Genomic DNA, 16326 nt, shown 5'->3' on the forward strand with positions numbered 1-16326 from the left:
GCATGGCTGAGTACTGTAGGTTCTCCATCCTTGCTATCAGTAAGCTTCTAAGTGTTGCATGAAGTACAGAAAAAGTAGAACAAAAGGCATGATTTTAGAATGAAGGTAGTAATTTATTACACTCAATCTTTTTTGGGAGGGGGTGCAGCAGGAGCATCCAGGTTTACTGAGAAAGAAGGTAGGAAAGAATCAAGCATGAGTTTGAAGAACGTGGCAGTTCTTCCAAGGAAGTTAAAATGCTTCTTAGTTTATTCTCTTTGCTTTTTAAGGCTACAGTGTTATTCCCAACTGCTTTGGAAATAAGCGGCTATCTCTTTTTGCCTGGTTAAGACAAAAAGTAAACCACTTTGTCCTTCATGAAGATAGAATACAATTCAGGAAATAAAATAGTATCATAAATTGTTATTCATTCCTCTGTTAACCTGTTTTTAGCAGAGAATTTGAGGCTGTTGTGAAATATTTGCCTTGTCTTTCAAAAGCTATATTTTCCTAAATTATTCAGAAGAGCAATGTAGTACTTGTAACTTATGATGCAAAATATATTATACACGAAATAAATGTTAACAGAAATGACAGCATTTTAAGACACAAAAATGTGGATCAGTTACTGTAAAACTGTCTAGGATGTTGTTCTCCTGTTTTGGCTGTCTAAGTATTGTATTTCAAATTTGCACTCTGAACTTGTTCCCCCCCCTCAAAAATACCCCACAGATCCAGGCTTGGTGATAATAGATATAATCACCCATAGCTATTTTCAGTAAGTTAAAATAGTAAAGAAATCAGTTCTGCAGATTGATTGTGCAGATGACAGTGAACTTGAATTTGGAATTTTGCTCCTTAAGCTCACGCATAATTCTGATTTTTCTCGAGGTGTGGGGTATGCCTGTGCAAAGGAAACATTCAGTCTCTAACCTGCAAGGATAACATGTAGATGCAGGAGATAATAGCCAGGTGTCCTGACTTCTGATTGGCATTTAGCCAAGCTTGTTTCCTATTGATGCAGGTTAGTGTCACCTGAACCAGTTGGAAACCAGCTCAGCTATAGGCCAATCAGAAGTCAGGACACCGGGCTATAAAGACAGGAGACCATTCAACCCCTGCTCAGTTGCTTGTGACCTGTGTAGCAGATCACTTTGCCTCCGAAGATGGCGGTGAAATGTCAGGAAATCTGTTCTCTAGGCCATGGTCACTATACCCTGAAGCCCAACAGATGTCCCAACAGATGTAGGCCATGAAAGCCTACACCAGTATACAGGAGATAATATTTCCCAGCTCATGTTTGCAGCCACAGCTGTACATAATTAACTCATAAATCTACAAATTCTTTGTAATTTAATTTTTTAAAAAATCCTTACAATAATTTTACATGGTAGCAGAGTGCCTGTGAAGCTCACCTGTATTGTTCTGATAAATTTCCTTTCCCAAGCCAATGTGTTGGGTTGCAATTCCTAGGATGACTGAGAATTGTGGAAATGGTTGTCCCAGCACAGCTGGAGGGCAACATGCTGTGAAAAACTCTGCTAAGACGTAATATCCTGGAGTTACTTTTGTGTATTGATTTGTATGCTGTAATACAGACGATTCAATCTTGTACAAATCCTGTGAAGTATCTCTCTCAGCAAAAATATCTTCAGACTGTTTGTATGATTACCTTAATTATATTTGTTATAGGCTAATTTATGATGCAATAATTCCTATAGTTTTCGGTATCTAATTAAAAAAGACACCTTGGCCTTTCCAAATGTTAGCTTTTAAGTATTAGCTTTTAAAATTATTTTGGCAATTCCACTTTAATTTCAATGAGCCTTTTGTTGTGGTTCTTGCTACTTCCTGTGTCCTCACTGTCAGCTGATGGACTTTATTTAATTTAGCTATTAAGAGAGATATGGTGACGGTCTTTGTGTTAAGGATCAGTTGACGCAGCGCCTGGCTGCTGCCAATTTAGGTGCTTATCTTGAACTAAGATTTGTTGTTTTAGAAGCCTTATGAATCATTGCATGGATGTTGCTGTGGATTGGTTTTGATTTTGCTTTAAATTTGTGTTGGAACAAGTTTCATGTTGTCGCTCAATATTACAGCATGTGAAACAGCCATGCATATCATTCTGCTTAGTTATAACATAAATGTAGTGTGGATTGTCCTTCTGTGTTTCCTCCTCCACTGCAAGAAGCAATCAATTAAGTGGATTGAAATGTAGAGAAATCACAAAATAATGGCATGCTTTCATTCATTTGAGGTCTGTGCTCTAGTGTGGAAGACAGAGAGAGATGCGGCCCCTGTTTTGTACAAAATCTATGCCCCATTCCCTTAAAACTCAAAGCAATTTCACTCTCGCTCAGCCCAACTCGCCTCACAGGGTTGCGGTTGTGGGGAAAATAGGAGGAGGGAGGAGTATTAGGTATGTTTGGCGCCTTGAGTTATTTATAAAAATAATAAAGGCGGGGTAAAAATTAAAATAAATAATAAAATAATAATTTGTGTTTAGGATAGGGGGTGTAATGATTGCCCTAGCCCAAATACTCAGACTCACAAGAGGCTGCTAAATGAAATCTGATTTATTAGAGAACTAAAGACAAGTACAAAGAAAGCTGAGAATGAGCAAAAGCGCGCCAAATACAAACTTAAACCCTTGGTGCAAACGTATCCCGCCTCCCTCGTAACAGCCCCGCCCGGCACAGGTGCTAGCAATCGTCAGAGTCGCTAGCCTGGGAAAGTAACCTTGAGCGCAGTAGATAAGACAAATACATTCCAAAGCAAAGCTAAAAGATAACTGTTCCCATCCTCCCCAGAGAGATGAAACACGCATCCAATTAATGACATGCGAAACGTTACGATGTATCAAAGACATTGAAACGGCGAACATGACATACCGCCCCCCTAAAAATACACCTAGGGACCCGGCTTAGTGGGATAAGCAGAGTGAAAACGGGCTACCAGGACAGGGGAAGCCACATCTGGTGCAGCAACCCACTCTGGATGAGGGAAATGTTTCCAACGAACTAAATATTGTAAAGTATTGCGAAGGCGTCTAGAATCCAAAATTTCTTTAATTTCAAAGTGTTGCTGACCGTCAATCATGATGGGGGTTGGAGGTGGAGGTTGGCGATGCCAGCGGTCAGAAGGAATAGTCGGTTTGAGCAAACTGCAATGAAAAACAGGGTGTAAGCGTTTGAGGTTATGAGGCAAGTCAAGTTTAAAAGTCACAGGGTTAATCTGAGCGGTAATCGGGAAAGGACCCACAAATTTAGGCGCAAGTTTCTTTGAAGGTTGTGAGGACTTGAGAAACTTAGTGGAAAGGTACACCGAGTCCCCGACTTGGAATGCAGGGTGGGGGGCCCACTTTCGATCAGCATACAGTTTATAATCCGCTTGTGCATCAGCTAATGCCTGTTGAATCATTGGCCAGGAGTCAGCCAGTTGCGTTGTCCAATCATCTGGAGTGGCTGATCCTGCAGGAGGTTGCGGTAGATCAGGGATAGGTACAAAGTCTTTACCCTGGGCTACCCGAAATGGGGTTTGGCCAGTGCTTTGATGCACTGCATTGTTGTAAGCCACTTCAGCAAACGGTAGGAGGTCTACCCAATTGTCCTGCTGATAATTCACAAAAGCTCGAAGGTACTGCTCCAGAGTAGAGTTTAGAGCCTCAGTGGCCCCGTCCGTCTGAGGATGCCAAGCCGTGGAGAGGGCTTGCTTCGTGCCTAACAGCTTGAGGAACGCCCGCCAAAATTGCGAGGTAAATTGTGTGCCCCTGTCCGAAATTAAGCGGGAGGGACATCCGTGTAGCCTGTACACGTGTACAAGAAACAGGCGAGCCAATTGACGTGCCGACGGAATGGACACGCAAGGGATGAAGTGAGCTTGTTTAGAGAAATAATCTTTGACCACCCAAATGACCGTTTTGCGCTGGCTGGGTGGTAGATCTACAATGAAGTCCATGGAGATTTCCTCCCAAGGGGAAGAAGGGGCGGCCACCGGCTGTAGAAGGCCCTGGGGCTTGCCCACCTTGCGTTTAGACATTGCACAAACAGTGTAGGAGGCAATGTAGTCCTTGACATCTTTACGCAATGTGGGCCACCAAAACTGCCTCCGAACCAGGTGCAAGGTTTTTACAAACCCAAAGTGACTGGCGAGCTTGTCATCGTGTGAACGTAGTAACACATCTTTTCTGAGGCTTTCAGGAACATAGAGGCGGTTAGATTTCCAAGCGAAGCCTCTGTCAAAAGTAACACTGTCTTTATTCGCCAGCAACCAAGTATCCGTTTTCAGTTCTTTCAGACACTTTTGTTGCAACTGGGAGGGAATTGACAAAGTGCTTGGCTGGGCAGCGTCCGTGGTGGGCGGCTGCTGCGCGCGCGTTTGGCTTCGCGTCACAGCCTGCATGCCCAATTGGGGCGCCGTCCATAGGGTGCTAACCACTTCTGGCGCTGCCCCAGCGTCCTGAGGTTGCCTTGACAACGCATCAGCCAAGAAGTTCTTTTTCCCCGGAATAAATTTCAATTGAAAGTTGAATCGATTGAAAAATTGAGCCCAACGGACCTGTTTGGGGCTCAGTTTTCGAGGGGCACTAAGCGCCTCCAAGTTTTTATGATCAGTCCATACTTCAAAGGGATGATTTGCCCCCTCTAACAGATGCCGCCAAGCTTCCAACGCGGCTTTTACTGCAAACGCCTCCTTTTCCCAGACATGCCAACGTCTCTCAGTTTCGGAGAATTTGCGGGATAAGTAGGCACAGGGCTTGAGGCATCCTGTCCCGTCTTGTTGCATCAACAATGCCCCAATGGAATAATCGGAGGCATCTGCCTGTACTACAAAAGGCTTTGAGGGATCAGGATGCTGTAAAATGGGCTCTTTGACAAAAGCTGCTTTCAGCCGCTCAAACGCCGTTTGACAAGCAGGCGTCCAGCGCAACAGCGCCCCGGGATTCTTGACTCTCCGAGTATCTCCCACCCCTTTTGTTCGAAGCAGTTCAGTTAGTGGCAAGGCAATCTCGGCGAACCCCCTTATGAATAATCTGTAGTAGTTGCTGAACCCCAGGAAACTTTGCAGTTGCCTGCGGGTGCGGGGACTCTCCCAGTCCATGATAGCCTGCACCTTGGCAGGGTCCATCTCTATGCCTTTATCTGAAATTCTATACCCCAAGTAGTCAATTCGGGTCTGACATTTAGACAGCTTGGCATACAATTCAGCTGATCTGAGTTTACACAATACTTTCCTTACCAGAGCCACATGCTCTTCCATGGTTTCAGTATAAATCAATACATCATCCAAATACACCAGTACCCCTTTAAACAGATGTTCATGCAGTACCTCATTGATTAATTGCATAAATACCCCAGGGGCCCCAGCTAAACCGAATGGTAACACCTTATACTGGAAAGCTCCCAACGGGCAATTGAATGCAGTTTTCCACTCATCCCCCTCCTTGATTCGTACACGATAGTAGGCTTCTCTTAAATCAAGCTTAGAGAAGATCTTTCCCTTGGCCAGATGTGACAACATGTCCTTGATCAATGGCAAGGGATATTTGTTGGAAATTGAGACGGCATTTAATCCGCGGAAATCGGTACAAAGTCTCAATGTCCCATCCTTTTTTGGGCGAAAAAGCACCGGCGCCCCCACCGGTGAATTCGCCGGCTCAATGAATCCGCGCGCCAGATTTTTGTCCACAAAGTCTCTCAACAGAGTCAGTTCCTTTTGTGTCATGGAATAAATCTTTGGCTTGGGCAATTGGGTGTTGGGCAGCAGTTCTATGGCACAGTCCGTCTTTCGATGGGGGGGCAACTGGTCGGCTTCCTTTTCACCGAATACGTCAGCAAACATCCTGTACTCGGCCGGCAAGCCTTCCAGAGGAGGGACCGGGTAAGGCGGAGTCGCAGCTGCCGCAACCCCCACCATCTCCTCTGGGGCACCCTTCCCCTCGGCCGCTTGATAGAACCCATCCCTGAACGTGATAGTTCGGTAAACCCAGTTTATGTGGGGGTTTTGCTGCACCAACCAGGGTACCCCCAACACCACCAAGGGTCCCCCCACAGGAGCCACGACAAAAGACAACCCTTCCTGGTGGCTGCCCAGTTGCAAGGCTACGCGCCCTGTAAAATGGGTGACCGGTTTGCCCCCTGCCATGGACCCATCCAGTTGAGTAAAAGCGATGGGTCGTTGTAAAGGGAAAATGGGTAGCTCCAAAGCCGCTAACACGTCGGGGTGCATAAGACACCGGGAACACCCCGAATCAATCATGGCCCATACTTCTACAGTCTTGGATTGGGAGCCCAATTTCAATTTCACCGTGAGAATGCGGTAACAGCCACTCACCGATGGAGGCTCGCGCCCTTCCTCTACCACCTGCCCAGCGGCGCCCTTTAGAGCAGGTGGCTGGCGTTTCCCGCCGGCTGCAGGATTTCGGTCTCCCCTTCCATGTCGTAGAACATCACATCGTCTCCCTCGGCTTCAGCCACCGCGGCTTTCTGCTTCCTCGGCAATGCAGGGGACTTCGCCGACGGTTTGCCGGGCCGTTCCTCCCCCTTTGCCTTCGGGCATGCTGCTACTCGATGCCCCTCCTTACCACATCTCAAACACAAGCCTTTTGCGTACCGCTTCTCCCGCTCCTCGTCCCAGGGTCATTGTCCCGGTTTCCCCCCGGTGCTCACTGGGCGGCTGGGTTTCACCTCCCGCCCCGACTTGGCGGTCTTCCGCTGGGCAAAGATCTCCTGGGCATGTTCAGCCCTCCCCGCCAGCAGGATCCATTTGTACAGCGTATATGGGTCGTCCCTCCCCAGGGACCAGCGCAGCACCTCTGTATTCAAGCCATCCTTGAAGAGCTCGATAATGGTTGCTTGGGACCAGTCATCCACCTTCCCAGCTAGCGCTTTAAACTCCAAAGCATAATCTGCGACCGATCTGAACCCCTGCTTGAGTTCCTTCAGGGCTCGCTTTGCTCTCTCTTTTGCTAAGGGGTCCTCGAAGTGTTGTTTCAACGCCCAGAGGAACTCATCGAAACTTTCCAGTTCAGGCGCTTCCGACTGGCACATCTGGACATACCAGTCTGCCGCCCTCCCCTTCAGTTTGGTGGCAATGGTGATTATCCTTGCCTTCTCCGATTGGAAAAACGCCCCCCATTCTTCCATGTAAGTTTTCGCATTCGTCAGGAAGAACGAGAGTTTGGTCGGGTCCCCATCAAACTTGACAGGGAAGTCTCGCATGCCGCCTCCCGCCGGGCTGCGCCCCACCACTGGTGCTGCCGCGGCTGGTGCTTCCCTGGCTCGGGGCGGCACGGGGCCCCGGGGCGATCGCCCTGGCGATGCTGCGATTTCCATCTGGACCGACTGGTCCCCTTCGCGCCTCCGCACCACCCGTCGCCGTTCCGGGGACCTCCCCTGGGAAGAAGGGGTTGAATGCCTCTGGCTTGATTCTTCCCGGACCTCTCGCAACGAGGTCACATCCAAGCTCAGCTGTTTCAGTATAGCCTCCAACGAATCCATTTTGGACTCCAGTACTCGGATCCGATCCGGAGTGGGTGAGCCCTCCGTTGGCTGCACCTGCACCACGTTGGGGGATAATGGGTATCTCTGCTTCCAGGATGGGCCCCCCGCTACGGTGGCATCTCCTTGGGTCTCATCCCAGGTGAGCAGCTCGCCCGGAGAATTCACGGTGGTCTCCGGGGCCGTTTTCAGCCCCCCGGCTTCACTCTCCGACTCGGAGCTCGCCTCTTCCCGGATGGCTGACAGCTCCCCACCTTGGGACGGTCGGCCGGACTGCCTCACGGTCGAGTCCGGTTCCCCTTCTTCCATCATCATGATGTCGGGTTCGGTCATCGCAGGCTCTCTCCCTCACAGGGTTAGACACTTGTCTTTCCTGGACAGGGGCCAGCAGGGTTAGGATCTTAGATTCTCAGCTTTATGTAATGATTGCCCTAGCCCAAATACTCAGACTCACAAGAGGCTGCTAAATGAAATCTGATTTATTAGAGAACTAAAGACAAGTACAAAGAAAGCTGAGAATGAGCAAAAGCGCGCCAAATACAAACTTAAACCCTTGGTGCAAACGTATCCCGCCTCCCTCGTAACAGCCCCGCCCGGCACAGGTGCTAGCAATCGTCAGAGTCGCTAGCCTGGGAAAGTAACCTTGAGCGCAGTAGATAAGACAAATACATTCCAAAGCAAAGCTAAAAGATAACTGTTCCCATCCTCCCCAGAGAGATGAAACACGCATCCAATTAATGACATGCGAAACGTTACGATGTATCAAAGACATTGAAACGGCGAACATGACAGGGGGTAAATGGATTCTTCCAGGTAATTGGACAAGTCAGAAGGGCGACAACAGCAACTACAGGGAAAGGAGATGTCCTGCTGTTAGCAGTTCTATATGGCTGAATTTCCAGATTTGCCTCTCTCTCTCTTCCTTCCCTCAAAGGGAGCCAGTTGCTTTGAACAGCTGGGACCTGTCTCATAAACTTCTTGTTCTAGGGAATTGAGAGTGAGCTAGAAGGAAAAAATTATTTAATTTATTTAATCAATTTATATGGCTGCTAATCTCAAATAAATGTCCCTGGGCAGCTAACAATATTAAAAGTAAATAAAACCAAACACATACACAAAAATTAAAACACACAGCTGAGAAAAATCACAAACAACCATTAGCACAACTAGAAGATGGGTTCCTTCACACACCCGGGGCCTGAGGCTTGAGCACAAAACTAGGTGTTTAAGGCCTTACGAAAGGCCAGCAGAATTGAAGTCAGTCTGATCTCCGGAGGGGTGATGTACCAGAGGGTGGGGGCCACAGCAGAAAAGCCTCACCTTTTAGAGGGAGGTTGGGCCTATTAGACCAGTCCACCCCAGGTCCACCCCTATTAGACCAGTCCACCCCATCCAGAAGGAGCTGGGGTTGTTCCAGAGGATCTGCTGCATGGTCTGACCAAAGTCCCAGTGCCAGTGTTGAAAAATAATAAAGTGTAAAAGTTTAAGTAAAGTAAAAGCTGCCAGTGCTGAAAAATAATAAGTGATCAAATAAGTGATCAAAATTAAAAATGAGTAACTGAAAAGTGATTGGTTGGCCAGCCTTCTTAGAAGGGATGTATTTCATGGTGTGTCAATTTGAGACAGGATTGGGCGTTTTTATATTTTTCATGAAATTGCTCCTGGAATTCTGGATGCTACTTTCCAATAGTTGTCTTTCTTTCTCTATGGATGGGCAGAATTTTCATGGGATCAACTTTAAAAGGATCAATCTTAATTTGTTTCATCAGTCTTTCTCATTGCATGGGTATTTATAATCACATGGTTATGGTGTTTTAAAAATTCACAACCACTGATAGTGTTTTAAGCCATTACAGACAGTGATCTACTTCACCAAATCTTTCGAGTCCTCAGATCTTTCTGTAAGACACAGTTGCAGTTTGTTGTTTCTGTGATGATATAGCAAGTCATTTCTGAGTACTTTGGTTCATTTTTATTTTGTGCTACTATCACAATTACTGATGGCTTCTGGTTAAATTGTTCGGCCACTGAAAAACTGGCAAGAAAGCTTGATTTCAGAAATTGCACAAATTAGCATGAACAAAAAATAGTGTGTGATGATCTGGAGCATCTGCAAGTCATCTCTTTTATATACCATCCAAACAACCAGACATTAGGGGCATGCTAAGCGCATTCTTGGATTCATGTTGCATTGAAGATATATGGTACTTGGGTTTATAGGTGAAAGATTCTGCCTCTGAAATAAAAGTTGCAGAAGCAGTAGTAGAAGAGGGTCCCCTTGGGTGAAAATATCTAGCCTTTCCCAGAGCTCTTTGTTAAAGTTGCATATGTGTTATAAGATATGGAGGCAGTTACTCTCTCTATATCTGAGAAATGTTCATGGAGTAGGATGAAAACGCATGCTTACTATGCTACGTAATAAAGTTTGGTTCTTTGGAAGGTTGGTAAGACCAGGAGACCACTGGCAGTTCATGTGGATACTGCAGATGCTTATACCAAAATAAGCATATGGTTAAAATCTTAGAATACTTGGCCATCTTAGACGATTTCAACAATGTTTTTAATGTTTGGGCCAAGCAGTCACTACCTAGAAAGAACATGCTGACTCAATGTCTTCAATAAAGTTGTGGCACAATACACTGTTTTGTGTGCTACTGGTTTGACTAGTATCTCTTTACCTAATTGGACTTAGATGAAGCTCTGATCACATTGCAGGTCACAACACTGCAGGATTATGGATGGTTCTAAAGGGTTCACATACTTTCTCTCCACGCTATTTACCCAGGGTTTTACTTGTTTTATTAAACAAAAGGCTATTTTGGAAGTCATAAAAGTTGCCAGAATGAACTGTGGGTACAGCGATAGATCAGTGGCTTGTGATCTTTCCAGTTTTAGGCAATGCTTTCAGCACTGATTCATCTGCCAAGAACTCCTTGGTCATCTGCCATAGAATGCCTGGACTTTATATGCTAGATTATGCCCCAAATATTCTGCTTTTCACCCACACTTTTTTTTGGCATAGTTACATAATGCTAGGGGAAGTCTGTGAAAACTGTCCAAGGAATTCCCAAGGAATCCCCAGGTTTTTCTGGAACACAGTATGAAAGCCCCAGTTCTGAAAGAAGATACGCAACTATGTCAAATAGTAACACCACTGCTGCGTGAGCTGCACTGGCATCCAGTCGCTTTCCGGGTGCAATTCAAGGTGCTGGTTATCGCCTTTAAAGCCCTACATGGCACAGGGCCAGGTCATTTGCGGGACTGCTTCTCCCTGAGGGTATCTGCCCATCCTACTAGGTTAGGTAGGGTGGGTGTGCTCCAGGTCCCCTCCCTTAAATGTTGCCATCTGGCGGGACCTTGGAGACATGCCTTCTCGGTGGCCACCCCAGCCCTTCGGAACAGCCTCCCACCTGAGATGTGGGGGATCCCTACCCTTTTAGCCTTCTGGAGGGTTGTGAAGACCTGGCTTTTCCCCAGGATGGGGATTCTCCTAGGATGGGGGTTGAACTGTGAGGATGATCAGTCTGGCGCCCAGGGGGAAGGGTACTTTTGTTTTTGGCTATGTTTTTTAGGGATTGTTGTGAGCTGCCTAGGGTCACCATATGAGATAGGTGGCCATATAAGTCCGGCAAATAAATAAAAACAAGCAAATCCTGATTGCCTTTTCCTGAATATATTTCTTTTTGTGTTGTCTCTCTTTTTTTGCAGACTACTGAAATCTTAACCTTCCCCTTCTCTTTATTCATCTTCTGATTATTTTTATTGATATAGTTGCCTGTGGATTATGGGTACAACTGCCAGCACAGCTCAGCAGACAGTAGCAACAGCAACATTTGAGAATATTCACGGCAGTGGAACCATGGAGGATCACCATTCCCTCAGCATTCACTCCTTCCAGACTATTGGCCTCCACAATAACAAAGCCAAGTCCATTATTACTAATAAGGTGGCGCCTGTTGTCATTACGTGAGTTTCAACCACCAGTTATATTTATGCAGATCTTTTCATCTTTGTGCCAACCCGCTTGAGCTCCTTTGTCTTCTAATGGCTGTGATGTTGTCTACATAAAGGGTTAGGCTAAGAAAAGATGTCCAACATTTTTTCCCTTTTGCATCTTGGATTGAGAGTGTGATAGAAGAGACAGTGTGTTCCCTCTGCAACACTCCTCAACTTGGTACTTCCATGTTCCCTGGGGATGACAGAAGCTGATGTTTAGCACATCTGGAGAACACCAGGTCAAGAAAGGCCTCTCTAAAATGAGCCATCTCTGCTTGTGGCCTACTAAATTAATTACAGCCCATTTGCCATAGATTGTGGTTAGGAATTCTGCTCCCTCTCTTGTTTTCGTTATTTCAGGTGGGAATGACTTAGAGAAAAATATTGAAGCTCCAGAGTGTCAGTAGTTAGTGGTCTTTGTTGGTATAACTTAGGCACCGAAACCTGCCCTACATATGAGAATTTGAATGCTGTTACTTGCTTATACTTATTCCCCAATCCAAGAAAAATTGGATTGCTTATTCTTGCTTATTCTTATTCCCCAATCCAAGAAAAATTAGCCACAGCATAAAATAAAATTAGCAGGCTTTTCTTGCCATATATAGAACATGCAGGTTAAAATCAAGAGAGGAATGACATGTGTTTCCATCTGAACTTAAATGCTAAGCAATAGAGGTTAATGTCCATCTCATTCTCTTGTTTTTCCCAGTCAGCTCATAGCTTTATGTGTGTTATTGCCCCTTAAAGCTGACCTGCCTTATAATTGGTTGGTTAAATTTAAGCATATAAATCAAGAGCAGGCAGCTTTTATGGGCCAATAGCCACAATTGGAATGTTGAGAATAATAAGGACAAATGGCTCTTCTAGGGAGAGTGAATAGTCCCAAAGCATCACTTTACCAAAAGGCAAACTGGTGAAAGTGGTGCTGTACCAACTGCACTAGCTACTTAGAGTATCCTCTGCTGCCTTTTCTTAGTCTAACTCTAACTCTGTCTCTTCTCTGGGTATGTAGATACACATCCAAGCAAACCTCAGAATACAGCCACACACTGTTGTTATGCCTAAGACTGCCTGTAGGGTCTGTGGGGAATTCTGTGGTTTCCTTGGAGTTCTGATGATGCTGTTGGAGAAAATAGAAAGAAATAGCTTCCTATAGGCGCTGATCTTGTAAACTTATTCAGTCTTTTTGGATGGAATTTTTATATAAAAATAGGATAAATCACAACTCAGGCCAGTATATAAGATCCTATATTGGCCTTACTAAGTTGTTTCGATAATGCAACTAACACTTTGAAACATAAAGAATTAATAGTTTTCTTATTGGTTGCAGACAGACAGGTAGTAGCAGGATCCTGGAAAGCAGGAAGGGATTTGAGTATTTTCATATGGGGGCAAATATGCTCGAAAATTGCTGTATAGTAATGGAAAAATGGCTTAAACATATTAATCATGTGCAACATGACATAATGGTTGTCTCCTACGCAGTTCCAAGTCCATAGATAATCTAATCAAATAAGGTTGTATGTATTTTGTTTCTACATATCTGTCACTGTATTGTTAATTGTTAATATTTAAAAAAATAGAATAAGGATGATACAAGAATCTAGGGCTTATGCTAGATTTGCAGGATAACAACTTACCATTTAATTAGTGTGAAATAAATAGATGGGACAAGAGCTTGGTGGACACCACAAAAAGACACCTGTGAGTCTTTGTATTGCCAGTCTTTGATTTAGGTACACAAAACACATGTATAACTCCCTCCTTCGCCCATTAATACTGACAGCCTTGATGGGCCACTTGCTTCTGTTGCTGCATTGCAACTTAAGAGATGCAAGTTATGTTATTATCTTAACTGGGTTGTCATTTTGTACGGACTACATAATAGCATGTATACATATTCAGTGTAAAATAGTACAGCTACACAAACTAATTTTACTTATGGCTGTGAGCTTGTTGTTTGTTTTGTTACAAGACTTACCATCTGGGTAAGATGTATCAATCTTCTGTGGAATAGGAAATTAAGGAAAGGAATGTTATGATGCTTGTAGAGTGTGTAATCACAGGATGTATTTTAATTGCAGAAAATCCAACTATTCAATTTCTGTCATGTGTTTCTTACAGCTACAATTGCAAGGAAGAGTTTCAAATACATGACGACTTATTGAAAGCCAGCTATACCGTGGGGCGGATTACGGAGTCTACTCCAGAACACTATCTTGTACAGGTGAACGTTGTGGACTATGCATGGATATGCAGTAGGATGTGATGATGTAAAAACATAAAAAGGAGCCTTTCTGGGTCAAAAAATCAGCCTCCTGTTTCTCATAATGACCAACAGAGGCCTCCAGAGAAACATAATGTAGCCTTCCTATTCTCATTCTCTGTCCAATGAGTGGTGCTTAGTGGTATAATATTGCTGAATATTATTGAGCTTTAATGGATAATGGCCTTAATAGGAGTGTCTTCCATGAATTTGCCTCGTCATCTGCAGATTCTCGACCATATTATTTTGTGAAGACATCAATGGACTAATTGCTTACACTGCCTTCTCTTGCACATTCACACGTCTCCCCTCCTTTTTGTTGTTGCTGTTGTTGTATCTAGGGGAAATATTTTATGGTTCGTGATGTAAACAGCAAATTAGATGTCCTGAATACTTCCAGTACTTGTGGGGCTCCAAACTTTCGACAGGCCAAAGGGGGATATGCAGTGTTTGGGATGGGCCAGCCCAGCTTTGGTGGATTCAAGCAAGTCCTGAAGAAACTCCAGAATGATGGTCATAAGGTCTGTACCTGAAAGAAAGCAAAACTGAGATACAGTTTCCTATATGTAAGCCAGAATATGAATCTGGTTGATGCTATTATTATTAATTAAATTTATATGTTGCCTGACTCCTAATGACTCTGGGTGGCTGCAGATTAAAAAGTTAAAAACAAAAAAAATACAGCAGTAGTCAATAATGAAGAGTGCATATGGGAAGGGTAACAAACCATACAGGAACAAAAAGAAATAAATCCACGTAGTCCAAAGGGGGGGCTTCACTTACCCTTACCAAAGGCCTAGATCAGTGTTTCTCAACCTCGGCCATTTTAAGCTATGTGGACTTCAACTCCCAGAATTCCCTAACTACTTGCAGCAAAGAAAATTCAATTTCTTAGCTAGCCTGGGACATGGCTCACCTGTTTATCATTTGTTTTCATCTGACTCTTTTTTTCCCACAAAGTTCAGAGCAGAGAAATCTAGACTGAGAGAAAGTGCCTGGGCAGCAAGCTACCCAGCTAAAGCCAAGTTCTGCAGTTTCTAGGCTGTTTGGAGGAGACTGAGCTTTTCTATACGATTTAACAGTCTTGCCAACCGCATGCATAACCTTTCAGATGTTCACTAAGATGAGAGTAAGCTGCAAGGACTACAGAAGCTAGGCCTGTTGCACTCTCTGTCCATGTCGCGTGGCTGCAGTGACAGCACGCCCTGTGTAGAACTTCTCCATGTGAGGTGGGCTGATCAGCATAGCATCTTCTATGGGGGAGGGTATATCTGTAAATGCTTAAGGTCAGCACAGTGCTACTTTTCTGTTGAATCAGACCATTCGTCCACACTATCTCATTTCCGTCCTGAGTAGTAGCAGCCTTACTTTTTTTCTACATTAGGGTTTAGATACCAGGTGCTGGTTGAGCATGCAGTACTGTTTATTCCCTTAACAGTGGCTGAAAGTTCAGCATTCCTATTTGTGTCAGGGCAAAGACATGCTATACCACCCTTGGAACCCCCATGTATCCTTTCAACCAACGAGGTTCAAATGCACCTGCACTGTGTATATGTACACTTGCCTTTATGCACATATCAACGGATGGGAGAAAACAGTGAAACTCCATTTTTCTCTCCATAGGCATTTTGACGTATCTTTGACTTTTTCCTAGCAGCAATAGAAATTGTGTTTCTTGGAGTGCTTTGTTCTCTTGCACAATTTAGTGCTCCCTTGAGCAGTGTCCTGAAGGACAATGTGCAGAACACCCAGGGGTAGTCCAAACTTGTAGATAATTACTGTAGGCAGAGAAGGTTTTTCATGTAAATTAGTGTTTATCAACTATCTGTTGACAAGTTAGCCAACATAGTTCTTTGTCATAGCAGGAATGTATTGTGTTTTGCGTTCGTGAAGAACCTGTACTTTTTCTGCGTATGGACAATGATTTTATCCCCTACACTCCAAGAGGGAAGGAAAACTTGCATGAGAATCTTCACAGACTGCAGAGAGGAGTCAAAGTAGAAAACTTGGAACTCTCTATTCGGAAAGAGGTGATTTTTGAGGGCTACATGAAGGTGCACTGCATTTGAGATTTGCTTGAGATATATTTTCCCATTTTTATTAATGTCACTTATTCTGTAACTTCCAGTCCCTTTGGGCATAACACGTGTCTTTTATCGTGAATATCCTGAATTATTTTTTTTGGACACCATTGCTTATACATTCTTGTTTATTAAAAAAAAAAAGGTACAGCTTCAATCACATTGCTGTATAGTAAAAATATGTCTCAGGGATTTAAATTTGGAATTGGGGATGGCTATGGACTGCATGGTGTCCCTTAATATTTCTGTGCCATTGAGTTGAGATGCCATTTTAGATATCTGCACAATGTAATAGAAGCTTATCTGGCATTATTGTGGTATCTTAGTAGTCTTATGATCTGGTCTTAATATTGGTCCTATAATGTCTGCATGGACAACTTGAGATGCGTAGGAGCAGAGCTGTTTCTTTCGTATCTCTGCAGTGAGCCATTAGAAAGCCAGCAAGTAGGTCTAGGAAAGAAGATTGCATATAAGCATGTTGTGGATAATGTTTTATAAAGCAAGA

At 44.3% G+C, this 16326-nt stretch overlaps 1 protein-coding gene across 3 annotated transcripts in view; it reads left to right on the forward strand.

Moving 5' to 3' along the window:
• Nucleotides 1-16326, forward strand: part of PALD1 (phosphatase domain containing paladin 1) — a 117040-nt gene that overhangs the window by 31371 nt on the left and 69343 nt on the right. For all 3 annotated transcript variants that reach the window (XM_063307513.1, XM_063307515.1, XM_063307514.1), the window contains exons 2-5: nt 11250-11444; nt 13599-13701; nt 14082-14261; nt 15606-15770. In XM_063307513.1, coding sequence (XP_063163583.1) covers nt 11250-11444; nt 13599-13701; nt 14082-14261; nt 15606-15770 — 643 coding nt within the window. The remainder of the gene's footprint in view (nt 1-11249; nt 11445-13598; nt 13702-14081; nt 14262-15605; nt 15771-16326) is intronic.

This window comes from Candoia aspera, chromosome 6 (assembly GCF_035149785.1).
Source record: "Candoia aspera isolate rCanAsp1 chromosome 6, rCanAsp1.hap2, whole genome shotgun sequence".
NCBI lineage: Eukaryota > Metazoa > Chordata > Lepidosauria > Squamata > Boidae > Candoia > Candoia aspera.